General features: G+C 36.5%; 1 protein-coding gene across 1 annotated transcript in view; it reads right to left on the bottom strand.

Moving 5' to 3' along the window:
• IMMP2L (inner mitochondrial membrane peptidase subunit 2) overlaps positions 1-21,218 on the bottom strand; it is a 421,899-nt gene that overhangs the window by 87,766 nt on the left and 312,915 nt on the right. Inside the window, exon 5 of the mRNA XM_017817873.1 lies at positions 5,571-5,673. Within this exon, the coding sequence (XP_017673362.1) occupies positions 5,571-5,673 (103 nt within the window). The remainder of the gene's footprint in view (positions 1-5,570; positions 5,674-21,218) is intronic.

The following is a 21,218-nucleotide window of genomic DNA, read 5'->3' as shown; positions in this document are numbered from 1 at the left end:
AAAAGGTTGGTTGGAGTATGGGGACACAAGCAGGGGCAGCAGGTATACTTGAGGCCTGGCAGAATTCTCTGTGGGAGGTGTGCCCTACCTATATGGCTTAGTGCGCAATTTAACGTGGTGCTCTTCAGCACACTGCTGTGAGTTGTTAATGTCTTCCCATCTTTTGCCTTAGAGGTTGCTCTATTTCAGGGAGATATGTAATTCTTGCACTAGTTTATAGCTCATATATGAAAGCTTATGGCAAGATCATCACCAAAGTGATGGCAAGATCATCACCAAGATGATGTGGGCTTTTAGGGCATGTGGCATTCTTTGTTTGCTGTTATGTGAGAACCACAAAAAGAGATCCATTTCTTCCTGCAACTTTCCTCTGAACCTCCCTTAGAAGACAGCAGAGCATTTGAAGCAGAGCTACTCTCACAAGCTGCAGATCTCATAGTTCAAATGTTTCCTTTACCACCGCACTTCACTAGAAGTACCATATTTCAGTGTAAATTACTGCCTAATGAACTGTTCATATTTTCTGGTTTTGAGTACTGCAACTAGTATTCACTAACAGTAGTTACAGGGAGAAATACTAGATCAATCTAAAAATAATTATAATTATAATAGACAATTATAATTATATAGACAATCATAAAAACAGCCTGTACAGTAACGCTGGCTACAAGCAATTTACTATTTGAAGTTCACAAATGTAAAAGTTATGTAAACAAAAAAGCTAGGCTCAGGTTCAATGAGATTTTGTTTTGAGAGTAAACACATTAAAAATAGACATATTTTTAGTAAAAGGACTAGGATAGGGATGTGGCTGAGCCAAAAATACGTTTTTGACAAGGTACTCAACCTACCTGTGTTCCCCAGGAAGATTAGGAGAATAATAGCCTTTTTTGCCCTTACACTGGATTGTGAAGCTTAACTCTTAAAGAGCCTCATCCGAAGCCATTAAAGCCAATAGAAATCTCTCATTGACTTTAATGACCTTTTATTCAGATTTTTTTACAAGACAGCCCAAGGACTGCCATTGACTTCAAGCCCTAGTTTTATAAAGCTCGTTCATATCCCCAGCTTGAAGGCATTTGGAAACATCTAAATGTACTAATTAGAGTATTATATTTACCAAAGAAATCTTCATAAGATAAAATTGGCCTTGTTCTTTTTAAATTATAGAATGCTTTTCACTGCATGTGTGTACATCCAGGAATATAACAGTTACTGTATACAATTATTAATAAGTGTTTGTATCAGGGGTTAATTACACTGATACTTTTGGTCTGTGTTCGGCCCAGCCACCTGTGAAAGTTTTGTTCTTTCCCTGCCAAGTTAGGAGAAAACAAGCACTGATAAAATGAGAACTTTGTCCTTGAAGGGAGTTTTTGTATAAACTATATTTAATTGGTGTTCCGTGATTGACTAATCATCCTCCAAGGTCGCTTGAAGAAGAAATTGAAGACTATAGTGATGAAGTAACGCCCCCAGACTCATTTGGAAAAGCCCCCCCTGAGAGCAGTGTGCAGGCGCAGGCACAGAAGAGATGCACTTACATAACCAAGGGGGTGGGACGGAGGGTGGAGGGCCTCTGGCTGGGAGGTGATGACCACACCTGCCTAGGCTGAGGTCACTCAGCTAATTGTATAAAAGTAGACAGTACTTTCTTGGAGGAGAGATAGCTTCACATCAAGGATAATGTTGCCTTTGGATGGGACACCTGCCGATATGTGAACTTACTGACTTTCCAAGGATGCAGCTTCTGCTATTGGTAATTACAGGCATGCTAGGTCGGTAAGATAACTTTATGGGCAACAGCTGGGGAACTGGGGAGGTCGTGCTGGGGGCTTATTTCTCTCCTCCTTCCTCCCTTTTGAGTTTGTTTGTTTTGTTGGCCACCTCTTGGTAATAAATTTCAGTTTTGTTGAGCTTGCAATGCTGTCATGGTTTCAAGATTTCAGTATGCTCGAATCCTCCCTAATACACTGTTTCTTAGATACCCTCACATGTTGGTTGCAAAACTACCTCTGCATTCTGCTGGATGACAGCTCTAAACATTTAATCCAAGTAAAGAACAGTTTATAATAACTTTTCCCTTGATTTAGCCAGAATATTGAACATAGAATATAAGTTGTCACTTTACTTTTATGGCATAAAGTTAACACTCTAAAATCTTTAAGAAATTTGAAGCAGCAGAGTTTAATACTTCACCAATTATTTATAATGTCTCCTGCATTTCTGATCTAAGAAAGCAGAAGCATTGCCAAGAGCATTAATTTTATATTTCCTGTGCTCTTGAACTACAACTTCATAGCATAAAGGCCCACCAAAACAGGAAAATTACCTGAACTGAGAACAAAAAGAAGAAACTTTAAAAAGGGGTATCTTAATTACATAAGCTATTCATTATCATATTCCTGTAGTATGCCAAATAAGGAATGCTAAGGTAATATCATTAAAACATCGCTTCATTCAGAATTTAAAACCAGCAACAGTCAATTTAATAGAAAGCTCTATTCTAGTCCAGGTAATTGAAAAAAAAAACAAAAAACAGAAGGATGTAATTTTTTATTCCCTTAAAAAGTAGCAAAAATATGCAAGTTCTCTGAGTATTTATTGGCTTTTATTCAAAAGAGCTATTTTTAGTATTATGAATGGCTGAAATATTTTCAAACATCAGCAATAGTATTATATAACAGTTGCCATTCAGTATTAGACAAGGCATTTTTTAAAAAAGACAATGTACAATAGCCATGAACTAATTAATTTAGTCCAATACTCTGGAAAGGTAATTGATATTTAAGTTTTGATCACATAGAGAATTAATAGCATTTCTAATTCAGCACTACCATAGATGCCCTGTTATTTTTTGTAATATCAGTTAAGGTATTAATTTCATTTGAAGACATGACTAAGCAGAAAGGAAATATTAAACCTTTACAAATCTTAGTTGAAACATATTCATTTTATTTACACACTTCAGGAAAATATTGGTCTATTCCTTAAAAATCTAATTTTAGTCCTATAAACCCATGCAATAACGCAACATGACAGAATTTATTTTATGAAATGTTTATGAACTAAATAAAGATAATTTAATTTGCCCGGGTTTTACAGCCTAGAAATTCATATCTCTCCAAAGGTGCATCTAATTTAGAAATTGATTGGTATCAGGGTTTTTGCTTTACCAACCTAACCCATTAGGCCATTACACATATTGTTATTCTTCAAGAGAAAAAATTATTCTAACATCTGTTCTCAATCTGGTTTCCCATAATTTCCTTTTATGCCCCATGTAACTCATTAAGTTCATCTACAAAACGTTATTGAGTCTACACTATAAATGTCTATAAATGTCTTTCTACTATAAGATCATATGAAAGCTGAAAAAATCATATCCTACAACATAATCCACTTAAAACCCACTATTTTTAGTGAATATTCTGATGAAAGAAAACACATCTAGTTTTAAAAGTCAGAATTGTGACACAGAGAATGTTTAACCTAATCTCTTAAGTGATCTATATACTAATGAAGTGAGAAAAACATGTCCACATCTTACCATTGTGCTGTCTGTTCCTTACAACTACTACAGTCTTATGAGAGAAAATTTTTTAAGAATGGCTTGAGGAGAGTAATTTTAATCTTTTAATTCCCTTGTGCAAGTGATCTCCAGAGTAAAGCACACAGAAGCGTAGAAAATTCCCCAGTAACCTGAAATCTTACATATGTAGAATTGAAAAGAACCTAGAATACAGCATGTCCTTCTAAATACACTTTTCATTTTCTTCTACAGTTGAAAAATTTCTATATTTTGTTATTCTGAAGCTAGTTTCCAGCCCTGTGATCTCTTCTGCCTGCATTCAATGATTGCTGTTCTAATTTAATTTCAGAGGAAAATACCTATTTACAGCTGACTTGCCCACAATGTATTCATCAAAGCAATATAAAGGTCATTCTTCCTCCAGAAAGATAAAGAATTCACTGTCAAAAACTGTACTACCAGCTCTCAAATGGTACAGCCATTGCTATACGAAAAGTGACGTACTATCTGATGTTAGCTAACAACTGCTAACTAATGTGAGGTCAGAGCCTAGTGAAGGTGGTTTACTAATATTTATAAACAGTTGTGGATTAAGTCAAAATCTGATGGTATTTAGATTTAGCCCAACATGCTATCTTGCATGAAAACTGCATAGTGACTACCTTGAGGATTTTACCTTGTAAAAATTCCTGTGTGAGCTGCTGTAAATCTGAAACCAATGTCCAACTGCTAAAGTTTCTTTATGCTCTGAGTCTACATTGGCAATATATTTGTAAGTAAAAAGAAGACTAGTGGCTTTATGGCTAAGATTTATCTTGGGAACAAAGAGTGACAGAGAAAAGCCTACTAAGGGAGGAAAGAGATATCTGAATTAGATTCTACAGGAAAAAACCTCCAAAGCCAGATGTTAGAAATCTTAGAAAATAGTAGCAGGAAAACAATAATGAAAAACAGTAAGAAATACAAGTACAAAATAAGTGAGAAAAAACCAAGAGTGGCACTGATATCACACATTCCAAACCAATTTTGCATTTTTTCCTCAGAACAAATTATTTCAAGTTAATAATTGGGCTAAACTTCCAGAAGCCAGACAAACTCATAAAGTCCTTGTTGTTATTAATTCAGTTAGAGTCTGTGGGGTGACTTCTTTATGAAATAGATATGAAATGCATAAGAGTAGAAAATCCAGCCTTGACAACTTCCCTGTGACAAATGGTGTTTTTTAAAATAATATTATAAGAATATTCTTTCTTAAAGGCATGTCAAAAACCTATATGTGGAATAGGGCTAAAAGGATTTGTATTTCCCCAGCAGAATACACAGCTTATGCAACTATTTCCTGCATTCTAGATTAAGTTAAAACAAGAACAAGAATCTATACAAACTGTAACAAAACCAAAACCAAACCAAAACTAGAGTGCAGAGAAAGCATTTACTGTCTTCCTGATGAACAGATGCACACTTTTACCAGTCAAGAAACAGATTTTGCAGGTTATGTTTTCTTTTCATTCAATATGAAAATGATCCTATGCAAAGAAAATTTAAGTATTTATTTTGGGGAAAGTTTTGGAATATCTGTACTATTTTCTACAGACTAATTTACGAGTTAACACTTAGTAAGTACAGTTATGGTTTCCTAATTCTTTATCCCAGCACTGGTGCTAAAGCAAGACCAAGCTCCCAGGAGGGTAACATTCCAAATTACATCAGCTGGCAACATGTCCTCAGGGAGCATCTGTCAGCTACAGGGAGTTGGCTTGGCCTCTGGATACTGTTACAGTGTATCCCTCCAAATCTAAAATCTCTACCACTTTTCTTTCCATGGGGTGAATTAAAAGAAGTCTCTATTCGTTTTAGAATAGCTAAGAACAAACTCAATATCCACTGACCAAGATATTTTATAAAGTCTAGTAATTCTCAAAAAAATAATAAAACAATCACAATAAATTCACACTTGCTGTGTTTCACAAATGACCCAATAGACATATACAGCTTTTTAGTTGCAAAGTATAAAGTGACATATAGAGAATTAACTTACGGGGCCAAAAGCATTGCTGTCAAAGCTGTGTCCATGGTGATCCCCTTCCACCCAAATATGACCATGTGGGACTTTCACATACTTCTTTTTGTATCCAATGGTTCTAAAGACAATTGAAAAAAAATGGTTAGTTAAAAAACATTCAATGTTTTGTTAAGAAAATTCCCGTATTTATGAGTTTAGAATTTGACCTTGCATACTACTCTACTTCTGCTTAAAATAACAAACACCAAAATCCTTTATACTTCAGGAGTGTTACTCAAAATACATAACAACTTTTTTATGAGGTAGTTGCACTACCAGGGCCTGTTTACTACCTTATTTTGTCAGAAATCATATCACAACAAAGGAAGAAGAGACTTTTCAGTTAAATAGAATTAAGGGATTATTACTTCTATCTCTGTAGTAATAAAATTTTGAACTTTCAGATTTTATCTCGGGTAAATAGTAGTGAACACATATTGCAGTCACATATTGTATGGAGAATGCTTTTCTTCTGTGGTAGTGTTAGATACTCATCAAAAATACTCTGGTGTATCTGAACAGGCCTCACATTCAGAGCTTATATTCCTGCAATGATTATGTCCTGGGGGTAGGATTTTGTCAGCTGTAACAAGCTAAACAGGATAAACTTAAAGGAAATCTCTAGAAGGCCAAGTGATGAAAAAAAATGACACTGATGATTCAAGCCATTCTCCACAGAAAATCATACTGCCTCAGCATGTCCCAATATTACAAAAATGACAAACTATAGATGAGTCCTAAAGCTGAGGTGCAGAGCATGCAAAATTCCTGTATTTAGTTCCCCAAGTAGCTGTCATTTTCTTAATGCCAGTCTGCCTTCTACCACATACTTTTGCTTTCCTTCAGATGGGACCTGTTATTCTGCAATCATTCATGCAAAGAAGTTGTTCTAGTTTAACCCCAGCTGGCAACTGTCACGCATGCTGAATTATTACCACGATGAAGCATTTACAGATGGGACTACGAATAGTGATACCTCTTATTTTGTTTAGAATAAACAAGTCTGTCCATAGATAGAAACAGACTTTTGATCTATCTTGTTGCCTCCAGCTACTCATGGCTTTTCACTCTCTGGAAGATATACCCTCAGAGCAGGAGGCAGAAGGAGCATACTCTAAAGAAAAATCAACTGGAGAGAGAAAAATCACCTTTACCGGGAGATTCAGCTGAACTGTGCAACAGCACTGATCAGGAATGCTCACAAATCCAAACAAAAAAATTGGTTTTGTGAGGTTTCTTTTGCTTGGAGAAGAGGGTGATTATGTTGTAAGGACAAGCTAATTAATAATCTGGAGACCATGAAATATTAGATGAATAGGGAATCTTCAAAAGTTATTAACTTATTTGACGATATTAGTCAAGTAAAAATTAAAATTAGTTACTTTGCAAGTCACAAAATCTGACCAGTGCTTTTCAAAACAGCATTTTTTCTGGCAGCTAAAAGGATGAGCATGCCACTACTATATTCTAATGGAATTTTTATCTGTACTTTCTTTGGAAGCTGAAAAAATAATAGCAGAAATTTGCAGAAAAAAAGACAGAGCTTCATTTTTTTTCCAGAACAGTTTCATATTGCATATTATTCAAGACTAAAATCCTAAGCCATTCAAAATAAAAATGTAAAACTGTCCTGATTTGGTAATTATATTATTTCTTAAATAGAAATAGTGGTGCTATTTAATTATACTAAAAACCCAATTTGTTACACACAAATCCTTTCTCTTTTTTTCTTTTTTTTTTTTTTCAGAAATATGGTATACAGTTTGGACAATGAAATTATGTTTTGAGATTCCATGCTTTTATTGATAGTTTCTTTTATAAAGTACCATATATTTTACTAGAAAAATGCTCTAGGATATAGGTTAAGAGTTGTTCATTAATTCATTAATTGATTAGACACTTCTGAAAATTATTAAATAGATAACTTCCATCAGTGATAAAGGTGAACAATAGCTAAAAAAATGTTTCATTTTCTCTTTCATTCATCCTCTTGAATACATAAAATAAAGTTTTGTACCTTTACAGACTTCATGCACAAGACTGAATTTCACCCAGAAAGGTGAAGGGATTTGAACGTTAATTCTGCTGACATGATTACCTTATAAATATCAGGAAAATAATACGGCAAATGCCAGTCGGTGACTCCTTCTCAGATCAGAAAAAATCTCCTACCTACAAATAATCTCCTCTTGTATTATAATTAGGAAATCACTAAAAGGAAGAAAAAAAATGGTTTTGCAATAACTATTTAGAAAGAAAATTGGAAAAAAAAATTGGTCTACATGGATAGGTCTTGCAGAGATTTTCAGAGACTCTGGGAAAATAGAAAGGCTTAACATAGGTATATGGTGTGTTCTTTAAGGCCTAAAGCAAAAAGAAAAATATTACAGACTGCAGTAATTATCATTGGTTCTTTTTATTATTTCTACAACATAGTAAATACATATTTCTTTTCTACTCTTGAAATAATCATGAAAAAGCAGAAAAAAATACTACAATTATGCAAAAATAGACTCTCTTAGTGATTAAAAGGAATTGTGTACAAATTCTCATATTTAAAAAATCAGATGATTGTACACCAGTAGCTTTTACTTAGAGGAAATAGAATTAAAATTGATAAAGTTAATAAATGTGTTAAGGTAATAGGGAAGAAAAAAGAGCTGCAGTTCTAATTATGTACTTTAGTAGACAGTAATGATACCACATGGATAAAGCCCTCTGTAAACTCAGCAGTTAAATGTAAAACATTCTGTCATTTCATGTATGGATTATATAAATCATCTGATTTTTCCCACATGTAGGTTCAATAGAAAAAAAACCCCAAGATATATCATAAAAATAAGTACCTGCATACTTGCGAAGAAAAGATTAGCAAGAAAATCTATTTTCCTAAAACAATTCCTTCAAAATGTTACTGTAGTATTTGCATAGGGCAGTTACCTAGGGAATTGAATGCTCTTTAGCAATACTCCTGCAAACACTATCTTGTAGAACATGAAATTTGAAAACAAATTTTTACTTGAGATTTTCACTGCATGAATTAATAAAGAAATGCAGCAATAAGCTCGTGCTACAGTAAACGCGATCATCTGTTACTTGATTTTGGTTTTAAATTTCAAGATAATTTCATTGTTGAATTACTCCACAACAGATCAATAAACTATTCCTGCAAGCAAACCAGGCTACTGGCTTTAGAAAGCCGTGTTTTGTTCATGACAGTAGGTTATTTTTAATTACTGTTGCAAAGACTATGTTGACTTTTTTTTTAAGAACAAAAAATCATAAACTTGCAGTTTTGTTTCCTATGAAGAAAGCAAAAATTGTTTCATAATCAAAATTAATCAGTTAGTAATACTGCCCCTCTCTCACACAAATCTTGCAGAAATTAATCTCTTGCCTAAATTGCAAGGAAGAGACCAATGTGTGTGCTACATTTGCAATATGGCTCTTGAGCTAAATGTACAAACTACCATTCACTCATTTCACTACATAATGATTTTAGCTAGACATGCTGAAACAAAACTATTTTCCATCTTTTTGTGCAATCCTACAAAGCCAAATAACTAACACAAATCCACTTTGGAGATTTAGGACTATGTAAATAAATAACAGCTTTAAGTGTAATGATATGTGTAAAATTAATACAATATAAACGGAAAAAATACTTTGAAATGCTTCTAGCACTCTCCAACAATGACTGCAAAACCTGAAATCCTCAAACCAAATTTAAAGCACAGTTAGCTCATCAGGAATTTTACATCAACTCCTTGTAAGAGGTATTTGCTAGGAAGGAAATGCAGTCAATAATGTAACATATATTTGGAAAGTACAGTAAATCTCTGTTTTTCTTTCTTATTTGAGCATCCTTAGACTCATTTGTCTGACTGACTGTTAGCTCATGACCTGTTAGCTCTCACACATGAAGTTTTTAATTAAATTTAGAAGATGTCTGAATGAATTCTTAGGAGAACAATTGCTGTAAGTAATAGTTAACTTAGTATTTGTTAATTTCATATCTAGTTCATTAGCATGAGTTATAATTACTGTTCAATCGCTTAAACTTCATAAAGCTTCTACTAATAAAGAGTATTCTTTCTTAAATTTACCGTCTTTGAAGAAAAAACAAAGACAGCTTAACACCTCCCATTCTTCCCATTTAAAAGGTTTGCTTTAGCAATAACACAGGCAAAAACATTAAATTACACAAATTTTGATATATAGTATTCAAACGGTTGTTAATAACCATACTGGTATAACCATAAAAAAATAATTTCAGGTTTTACTGAAGTCTTTGACACATTAGTAATAATCACCTATGCTACTGTTGCTCAAACTGCAGTTGAACCTTCATTGGTTTAAGAAAAGGGTCTATCAGAGGTACAGTAATTTTCTTGTTCTGAATATAATGGAATCACTTTTTAAACATTTTAACAGAAGTTAGTCTGATTTACTTTTCTCTTAAATCTGAACTACATTTTAAACCTTTGCTAAGTTTTTTTTCTCCACAATTTAATAGTTAACAGATGTACTTATAGCTATCCTTGGCTGAGAAATAATTTCAATCTTGACAGTCAAAAATGAGCTCTATATGGTATTCTAACCACCTGCCCACAAGCAAGAAAAAAATCTGCTTTTTTAGGATGTGGAAGCAGTGCCAAAGCAAACAACTTGGCTCAGCTAAGTTGGATGAGGATTGCCTTCAGTTTGATTTGACCTTGAGAAATCAGAAGGTCTCAGCAATTTGCATATCTTTGGGGGTCATGAGGGAACAGACACTGTACCTAATGTCCTTTTTGCAGAGAGAATTAAAAAAAACAAACAAACTCTTTTGTAAAATGGGTAGTCTCTATCATACTTAATAACAACTTGCTCCAAGCAACATGAATTGCTGTACGTCTTTATTGAGTTTGCATGGCCAGGTTTTGGTAGCAGCAGGGCTAAAGGGGTTGCTTCTGTGAGAAGCTTCTAGAACTTCCCCCACGTCTGATGCAGCCACTGCCAGCTGACTCCAGGATGGACCCACTGTTGGCCAAGGCCAAGCCCATCAGTGATAATGATAAGGCCTCTGGGATAACAGATTTAAGGGGGAAAACTTGCTGTACAACAGCAGTTTCAAGTAACAAAGTGAGAATATATGTAACAATTCTGTGGACATCAAGGTTAGTGGAGAAAGAGGGGGAGAAGTGTTCCAGGCGCGGGAGCTGAGGTTTCCCTGCAGCCCGTGGTGCAGACTGTGGTGGAGTAGATGTGTCCCTGCAGCCCATGGAGGACCGACCCGTGGTGCAGAGACCCACCTGCAGCCCGTGGAGGAGCCCCATGCTGGAGCAAGTAGATGCTTGAAGGAGGCTGTGACCACACGGGAAGCCTGCTCTGGAGCAGGCTCCTGGCAGGACCTGTGGCCACATGAAGAGAGGAGCTCGAGCTGGAGCAGGTTTTTTGGCAGGACTTCTGACCCCACAGGGGACCCACCCTGGAGCAGTCTGTTCTGAAGGACTGCACCCCATGGAAGGGACCCACACTGGAGCAGTTCATGAAAAACTGCAGAGTGCGGGAAGGACTCACACTGGCGAAGTTCAGGGAGGACTGTTTCCCATCAGATGAAGTAGAAGAAGAGTGTGAGGAGACCTCTCCCTGAAGAAGAAGGAACAGCAGAAACGTGATGAACTGACCACAGCCCCCATTCCACATCCCCCTGCGCCACTGAGGGGGAGGAGGGAGAGAATATATAAAGTAAAGTTGAGGCCAGGAAGAAGGCAGGGGTGGGGGGAAGGTATTTTAAAGATTTTGTTTAATTTCTCATTATCCTACTCTTATTTGATTAGTAACAAAATATACTAATTTCCCCAAGTGGAGTCTGTTTTTCCTGTGACAGCAATGGCTTGAATGATCTCTGTCTGTACTTATCCTGACCCATGAGCCTTTTGTTCTATTTTCTCCCACCTGTGCAGCTGAGAAGGACAGTGATAGAGCAGCTTTGGTGGGCACTTGGCATCCAGCCAGGGTCAACCCACCACAATGTGGAATTTTTCCAGGTACATTCATCTTCATCAATTTCACAGAATGAAAAAAATAGCAAGCTATTCAAGTGACAACCAGATCCCAAAACATGAACCTTACTGTAATATAACATGTAAGTTTTATTAGTAGCACTGCAGGAAATCTTCCCCATGACACTAAATCCCTTCCAGCTCCTAAGAAATCTCCTTTTTCACTTCCAATACACACATATGGCTATCTGTGTCTTTCTATTTTAACTCTTCCTTTACATATCCATAAAGACACAAAGGCAGGGTTATGTGTATGAAACAACTAAATATTTTTTTCTGAAGGCCAGTACAGATCTGAGAGTAAGTCAATAAGTTAGGGAATATTCTCCCATTTTGTGCAACTATTATCTTTTGCCTCAGAGGTGAAATGTGTTTTCCTTTTAAGCTGCAGATCCATCAGTTATTGAGAGGCCTGACTTCAAAATTGCATCCAAGCTCAGAACTTGGAAAGTTCTGGAGAAGCCCTTGTACTTGGAATATTGCTTCATAAGTATTGCCTGATGTGATATATTAAGAAGGGAACTCCCAAAAGAAGACATACCAGAGTGACAAAAATGACAAAACCTGAAACAAGAGACTCCCATTCAGTGAGATTAGAAATAGCCATTATGAAGACAGCAATTCCCTCTACCTAAAACTGGGAACATTTTTGATTATATTAACCCTGGTTTACATTTTACAATGAAAGATTTTGAAATCTCAAGAAAAATGAATACTAATTGACTAGTTTCCTCATTTGAAACTGAAATATGGGTAAAAAAAACCTCCTTTTTTAATAAATAAGCAAGATGCTGAACTGCAAATGTGATCTCCTTTTTCCCAGCTAAAGCATTCCTACCAAAGTGCACAAATGCAGGCTCCTATGACTCATCAGTGCTAAGAATAAATAGAAATCTGTTATGGAAAGTACAGGAGATGTTTGTAGTTCTGCTTCATTAATTAGATAATTTCTCACAAAGCATGTCATTCTAAACAAAATAGTGATTTAGCTATAACTTGCTTTGCCAGCATCTTCAAAATAGCAGTTAATCACTTTTAAAGCACACAGTATTCAGGAAAAATTACTGGATTTGTGCATATTTATCCAAAATGCTAATATGATTGAAAGGACAAAGAATAAGCTAGGTCATCCACTAGAGATATTAGCCTCATTTCAAGCATGAAGTTCACTTGATAACACCCCATTTTATCAGACAGGGCACTGTAACTGAAAATAGACTAGAAATAATTATAAGAGAGAAAGGATGTGAGATCATCACTTGTGAGAATCACAGAATGTATTGGATCATTGCTGTGAGTAAAGGTATCCTTGATAGATCAATTTCTCAGCAAAGGATGCTAATCATATCTCTGAATTCAGATATGTTTGACCAAAACATACTAAAGACTTCAAATGCAAAAAGGAGTAATTATTGTCTCTAACTTCCTTAATATCACATAATTTCCCAGATAATTGCTCAAGTTTATGTTCAAGGCATATTTCAATGCAATTCATTTTTCTGTTGTTTCTTTATTCCTTTCTTTCCTGAATTTTCAAAATGTCCTCAAAACGCCCTTAAGATTTTTAATGAGGAAGCAGGGAGCTGCTGCGGTTCTGTATGATCAATTGCCTTCATATATCTTTCTGAAGAAGTTTTTCATGATTTCCACCATTCACTAAGAATGTTTCCCAAAGCTATAATTTAATTTAATCTTGAGTGATAACGATATAAGTTGATAGCATTTCTAGAATTTATTTTATTTTTCTTACGTACTCTACTCTGTGCTTTAAAGATATAGTATATATCTAGGGCCTAGGTTTTGATACTTTTGCCAATATGTATTCACATAATGAAGGTCTGTTACACTGGCACTGGCAAGCATTCTGCAAGTTAATTCAAAAAAAGCTACAGCTGCCAGAAGTTCTTTTCTAGATCTTGTGAACTGCAGAGCTGTAGCAGCAGTACTAACCAGCAATGCCAGGGTATCTGGATTTTAAGGAAATAATTTCTCTTTGGGTAAAATTTCTTTGTATTCATTTGCAGTCACTTTTTATGATTCCCATTTCCAGCTTTACATTGTCTTTCTGTATTTTTTTCAACTCATCCTACCTTCCTTCAGAAACTATGTAAAAGACCACTGCAGATCACCATGTATGTAACAGCAGCACAGAAATTTCCCTATGTTCCTGAGAGTTTTGCTTACATAGTCAGGAGGCATTTAATATTGTTTGTCCCTGCAAAGCAGAACTAATTTTGCTTCCACTGCTATAAAAGATCAACAGTAGCTTCCCTCCCACAGATGACTTCATCCCTTTTTCACGTAACATCTGTGAGTACTTTTGTTCTTGGGCCTTCTAACCCATTTCCTTGACATTGTGTGCCACTTTCTTTTCCCTGCATGTGTTTCATCTGTTCTAGCACTAGCAGCATTCTCATCTTATGATCCTTTCCACAGCAGCCCTCCTCAACCCATTCAGGAAAACACAATTTTGGTGAATTTTTAATGAAATTATGGGTCACTTGTGCTAACCTATTTTTTTGAAATAACACATAGAATCTGGTCTTTTTTCTTTTTTGTTTCCTTTGGGTTTTTTTAAGAATAATTAAACCTATAGAAAAATACTGCTAATGTGATACTGTGGAAAACCTGTTCAAGGACCATATTCCTTTCGATGTCCATATATATGTTACATTACTACCTCTAACTGTACTTGAGAGTATTATTATATAATATAATTAATTAATATTATAAATGTTACTACGCACTTTTGCAAAAATCTGTCACACCCATTCTAGATACTGAAACTACTTCATTCTTTTGCTCACCACATTCTCTTAGTCAGAAGAACAATAATTATATTCAGGATAAATTGCAATAAATACAAAAGAGTGATTTTGTGTTGAAAAAAACAGAGCAACACATAGTCTGTTGCATTACCTTCATTTAGGTGGCTAAATAACTTATTGTTTCAGGAGAAAGAAAACATAAAATATCTCATTTTTCTCTATGAGCCCCTCCTTTGTGAATCTGTCTGATCCCAAGTACCAACACTGTGCCCTTTCAAGTTAAGGTTATGAAAATTATTCAACTTTTTTTTTTTTATAAAAGTCCCATTAACCAAATGAGTGTGTCATTTCATTGCCTTCTCACATTTCTCTACTAGATTATATCGATAATTAACAGGACAGGTTTTTGCTATTATCATTAACAGCTATTAACAATATCATACTATATCATATATTAGATGGGAATAATTTGTTAGATTAATTTCCATTAGTTTCATTCTTTTACCAAGGTAAAAACTTCCTAGCTATTCTAGATCAGGTAAGGGATATTACCAAACCCATTGTCAAATTGGAAATTTTATACGTGTAGGAATGGGAGGATAAATAAAAACCAAAAAGGTATTTCTATTAAAAAAAAAATCCTGCACTTCACATCCTCTTTTTATTAATACTGAATCAATTGAGAACATTTTAGCTCTTTCTAACACATGTAGAAATTTTCCTCTCAGTAATGCCTATGCCAGCTGAAGAAAAAAGATCAAACTTTTTTCTAGATTAAAAGTTGTGGAACTTAAAAGTTGGCTCAGCAGCAAAACTCTAGACTGCAGAATCTGCAATTATTAAACAAAGCTCTCTATAAAATTCTTCCTGTTCGAACTCACTTTTTCTACTTACCCAATTCCTCTCCCTTAGCAGTTCTTGTGCCATTTCTTCTGCGACAGAAATTGTCAAGGGACAGGCTGTAGGCTGACCTTTGGTTACCTATCCAGTGTATTTTCTCAGCCTCAGGGTGGGCCATGCCAGTCTTTCAACAAATGTGCTCTCTGACAGGAGGAGGAGATGTACAGGAGGGGAGGAGAAAAAATTGATTTTAAAATTCTTTGTATCCAAGAGGGGAAAATCATGGCATCTACTATCTTGAACAACCTTGTTGGCCCATTCCTCCCCCAAGGAAACACTGAATGAGGAACAATATTCTTGTTTTCAAAAAGTGGTGATAGAGGTGGCCATAGCAGCAGTTTATTGGGCTAGAGTTTGAAGCTCCTGTATTCTGATTCCTGAATTCTTTTCAAGTTAATCATAGAACCTAAGAATCATAGAGTCATTCAGGTTGGAAAAGAGCTTTAAAATCTTTAGGTTTAAGAACCTAACACTGCCAAGTTCACCATTAAACCATGTCCCTATATGTCACATCTACACATCTTTTAGATACCTCAGCCATTGTTGCAAACAGGCCGAAGTCTTCCCTCCAGAAGTCCAGAGTAGGTAAGGTTGTTTGAATCCCAAACATTACACACAGGCAGAGGATGAAAAGAAATTACAGGCCCAGCTGTTGAGGCCAGAACATTGTGCACCCAGGGAAAACTATGCAATTAAGCAGAAAAACTTACTTACATAGAGGTGTCATTCCAGACTTCTGATGTAAGTATCCATTTTATAATACCATATTAGAACACATATTAGACAAACCCTTCTGGGTGATCACAAATCAAGCTTTTTCTCCTGCAGTAAGGGCGTGATAACAACTGGACTAGAACCAGTCTCTCTTTTCTTTTTATGCCTGATCTTTTTTCTAATCTCTTCAATTAAATTTCATCCCCAGCTTTCAATCCTTGACTCACCTCCTTGAGGTGAGCATGGGGACACCAGGTCACCATGAGCATGTTTAACGGCTTGGTGATTATGGCATTCTCCAGCAATATGAAAAAGCAGGGTCAAACCCCACCTAGACTTTACAAGATGTTAGTTGTGCTTCTGATTGCATCTAATTTGGTGTTGGTGTTGGCTGCTAAACTCCATGGCACTTCTCTCCACATATAGCTGCTTATAATAAAGTATCAAGGAACTGCTGGAGTACCAGAACTCTGCTAGGACAGAAGTGGAAGTCATGGTAACAAGTCTTCATTTAGCTGAGATTCAGATGGCCAACCACATCCTGGGCTGCATCAAAAGAGGGAGGTCGACCAGCAGGTTAAGGGAAGTAATTCTCCCCCTCTACTCCGGTCTTGTAAGACCCCAGGTGGAGTACTGCAACCAGCTCTTGGGTCCCCAACACAAGAAAGACATGGACCTGTTGGAATGAATTGAGAGATGAGGCACAAAGTTGATCACAGGGCTGGAACACCTCTCCTATGAAGACAGGCTGAGAGAGTTGGGGCTGCTGAACCTGGAGAACAGAAGGCTCTGAGGAGGCCCCTCTGGTGAAAGCAGTCTTCCAGTACCTAAAGGGGCCTACAAGAAGTCTGGAAAGGCACTTTTCACAAGGTCACATGTAGTGATAGGACAAGAGGGAATGGCCTTAAACTGAAGGATGGTAGGTTTAGATTAGATATTAGTAAGAAATTCTTTAGTGTGAGGGTGGTGAGGCACTGGAACAGGTTATCCAGAGAGGTCGTGGACTCCCTATCCCTGGAGGTGTTCAAGACCAGACTAGGCTCTGAGGAACCTCAGGTATGGGAAGGAACCCTGCTCATGGCAGCAGGGTTGAACTTAGATGATCTTTAAGGCCCCTTCCAACCATTCTATGGTTCTATGATTTTACTGAGTCCATGAAGCCTGAGAGAGGGCACTGGGCTATATAAATGAAAGTACTATTGAAGCAGCACTTATATATATATAGAGAGAGACATTCAGTATGATCTAACCCATCTTTCCAAGACTGACAACATACTTGCTCACTGATGTAAAAGGGCCTTTCAAAATAGTCTTTTTTAGTTATACTTTTTTTTTTAGTTATCTATTCAGCAAGGACTCTAGAACAACGTACTTGGGACTGAGAAAAAGTAAGATCCATGACACTGTAGAGCTTATTTAATAAATAGTGAAGAGAGATTCTGCAGAGTTTCTCATGTCAGAATGGTACTTGCAACTGCTCTTTTAGCAGTTGCAAGTTTTAACACATCACAAAGAACAATACCCCATCAGGGGTTTTTTGGAACCTTGTAAGAAGATCAGAGTTGTGAATAGCTGTCTCAGTTAAAATCAGATTCTTGTAGACCTGTGACTGCTGAAAGAGTCTGGCAATACCTCTGCCTAGCTCCAACTGTAAGATGATAATTCCCCACCCACACATCTCTCACACAGAAGCTAATTACTATACTACCTTTGTTGCTTAGGACTAACCAAAGGTATTAAAATTACCTAATCTGCTTTAGGCAGCATATGCAAAATTTGGAACCCTTAATGAAGTAAGTGTTTTAAAGACGTTTTGTTGGTTTGGGTTGGGTTTTTTTGATTTATGAAAGGAGGAGAGTTGTTATTCTCTGTACAATGGAAGGCTGAAACTTCTCCTTTTATTTATGTCTGCTAGGGAAAAATGCAAAGAAATGCCTTTTATCACTTTTCCTTTAAAAGTGTATTTTCTTTTTTAAATGATACTACTATTAAAAAGATAATTGAGAAGCTTACAAGTAAGTAAATTATTAACTCTATTGATAAAGAAATAATTATTTTTATGATAAGATGTGTGCATGAACATCTGAACATACACATGTTTATTCAGAGGGCTAGCGTAGTCATCGTGAGCAATCTCTGTGCTGGAAATTTTTTCTAATAGTTCCTTCCACTGAAGAAAATTCTTATCTTGCACTACAACCCTGTGAAGCACTCACCAAGTGAGTAATCAGCCAGAGTGACTAGTGTTTTCTGTCTCTTTCTGGAACTGTATGATTACTTTAACATGAAAAAAAATATAAGCAAGAATTGAAGTATTTTTATTCTTCAAGGGATACATTTTCTAGGAGGTTTCTACAAGGAATTATTATTACTGAAATAAACAATTACAATTTGAATTAAGCATCATGCAGACTCTTTTCTTGTTATTAGATTCATAGCTAAACATAGATGCTATTTTTTCTTGCTGTTTAAGTTTAAGATAATATTATGATATCTAAAAAACATTACTTATCATTAATCTCTTATGAAGAGTATAAAAAAATGCCTTATTTCTGTGTCTGAGTAGCAGTCCATGTAGCCCAAAAGTCTGTCTCCAAATAATTGAAAAAGCAGACAGTGCCCAGATATGTTAGCCTGACTATTCTCCATGAGCCTTGAGATTCAATCTATCAGAGATGTTTGATTGTATGTTGCTATTTTTTTTAGTATCCACTTACGGATCTGTTATCCATGAATTTGCCTAAATCATTTTTATATTTGCTAATACTGTCTGCCTCCAAAATATCCTGGGGCAACAAATTCCAGAAGTTCACTACCTGCTTCACAGAGTACTTTCTTTTGTCTATTATAGACTAGTCTCCCAGGAGTCTCATCAAATGCCTCAGTTTCTATATTTGGTGAACAGTTCAACTCATTCACTACCTTGATAATGTTGTAAACCTTAGGTATTTCTCCCTTCATTCTTTGCATATCGATGATCTCTTCTGCTTTCATTTGTCATTGTTAGGCACCTGGTCCACCAACATTGGTTTCGGTTTTCTCTTTAACATTACTTTAAAATCGTGTGTCTAGAAGCAAGAATTGACAGCATCATTTAAGGGTTTTATACTCTTACACTGTTAGGCAGATATATATTTTGAATATTTTCTTAATTTTTTATCTTTGGAATTATAATTTAGATCTATGTAAATCTAATAAACAGAAATGCTTTATTTAGGAAAAGTCTAACACTTTTCAGAACAGCCTACCATTTGCCACATGAGCTCATACATAAACATTTTTTCTGGAAGAGCTTAGTTACATGCAACCCAGTATTGGGCAATAGTAAAGAAGTGCTTCATGGAGCCTAAAAATATTTAGAAACCTGATCTTTGTTCTTAGGAGCCTACATTAATAATAGTTTAATTTTTTTCCACAACACTGGAATTTCATATTGCTTTGTAAAAAGAAAACTCTGCAAAGAAGTAAAAAATATCAAACTGAAGATCCTCAAAGAAATAATCTGAATCACCTGCAAAAGGAAAGGACACTGCCCTCATTAATACTTCCATAGCATTCGGTAACCCCACAGCACTGAGTCAACTGATATAATTACACTGGTGTATTTCTCCCATTCTCCTTCTCAAGTATATTTTCCTATTTAATGTTACTAAACTAAGAAAATGGTCATTCAATACTAATTCTTGAAAAAGCCCTCAGAATTATTCTTTGACTATTTTAAATATCAAGAGAGAACCTAATTCTGTGTCTGGCCATAACAGCAACTTCCTCATGTATTAGCAGGAACACAAGCATGCTGAATAGTCTATTGAGTCTTGTATTGTTAAGAAATACTTGGCAAGTAGGGGAATTTTTTTATTCCTTTTTTTGAGACACTAAGTGCTACAAAGGAAGTATTTCTGACTTTGCTTTACATAATCTTGCATTATGAGAGTGGAAAAAAATAGATCTTTTTGTATAGCAACAGAAAATCCCAGCATGCTGGTATTTTTGGAAATAAAAGTGTTATCAGCATGATCAGATGGTTCTAAATAAATGAGAGTACAGTGACAGGAAGCCAAAGAAAAGACTTCTAATCACAGTATCTGAGACTGACACAAACCCTCAAATTCTTATTTACAAACCACAGAAAAGAAGAAAAAAATCAATTAAAATCATAGCTGTTTCTACTAACGATCACCAGGTGAAATTTATAATTTAGGATCAAAACACAACAAAGTATATGTTGCTACACACATTTTGACATTATGAATATCAGGCTCTGACTGCTTTAGCAAAGTGTAAGCGTTGGTTGTCAGCCAAAAGCTGAGCTACAGGAAAGAAGAAAAAAGGATCAACATGGCATGTATCACCACTTGAACATAACTCTGTGAAGTCGTTTCTGTGGCTACGTTTTGGTAGTGGGGGGGACTACGGAGTGGTTCCTGTTAGAAGCTTCTAGAAGCTTCCCCTGTCTGGTGGAGCCAATGCCAGCCAGCTACAGGATGAGTTTCCTGCCACTGGCCAAGGTCGAGCCCATCAGGAGTGATAGTAATGCCTCTGTGATAACATATGTAAGAAAAGAAGGTTGTTGCGCAGATGAAAATTCCAGCCAGGGAAGAGCAGAGTGAGAACATGTGAACAACAACATAGACAAGGTCAGTGCAGAAGGAGGGGTAGGAGGTGCTCCAGGCGACAGAGCTGAGGCCCCTGCAGCCTGTGGTGCAGACCGTGGTGGAGCAGCTGTGCCCCTGCAACCCATGGAGGACCATTAGGGTGCAGAGACCCACCTGCAGCCCATGGAGGAGCCCATGCTGGAGCAGGTGGATGCATGAAGGAGGTTGTGACCCCTTGGGAGGCCCAAGATGGAGCAGGGTCCTGCTGGAGACCAGCAGCCCATGGAGAGGGAAGCCCACACTGGAGCAGGTTTTTCCTGGGGTAGGACTTGTGGCCCCTGTGGGGGATCCATATCGATACAGCTCATTTGTGAAGGACTGCACCCCATGGAGAAGTGACCCACGGGACAGCAGTTTGGGAAGAACTGTTGCCTGAGGGATGGACTCACACCAGACAGGTTTGTGAGGGACCCCACGGGAGCAGGAGAAGGACTCCTCTCCCTGAGCAGTGGCAGAAACAACAACTGAACATAACCCCCATTTCCAGTTTCCCTGCACTGCTAGTGGGAAGGAGGTAGAGTTTGGAAGGAAGGAGGGTGG

Source organism: Lepidothrix coronata, unplaced genomic scaffold (genome assembly GCF_001604755.1).
Source record: "Lepidothrix coronata isolate B3197 unplaced genomic scaffold, Lepidothrix_coronata-1.0 Scaffold63, whole genome shotgun sequence".
Classification (NCBI taxonomy): Eukaryota; Metazoa; Chordata; class Aves; order Passeriformes; family Pipridae; genus Lepidothrix; species Lepidothrix coronata.
Note: the sequence above shows the minus strand (reverse complement) of the source record. Positions and strands in the feature narration are given on the sequence as shown.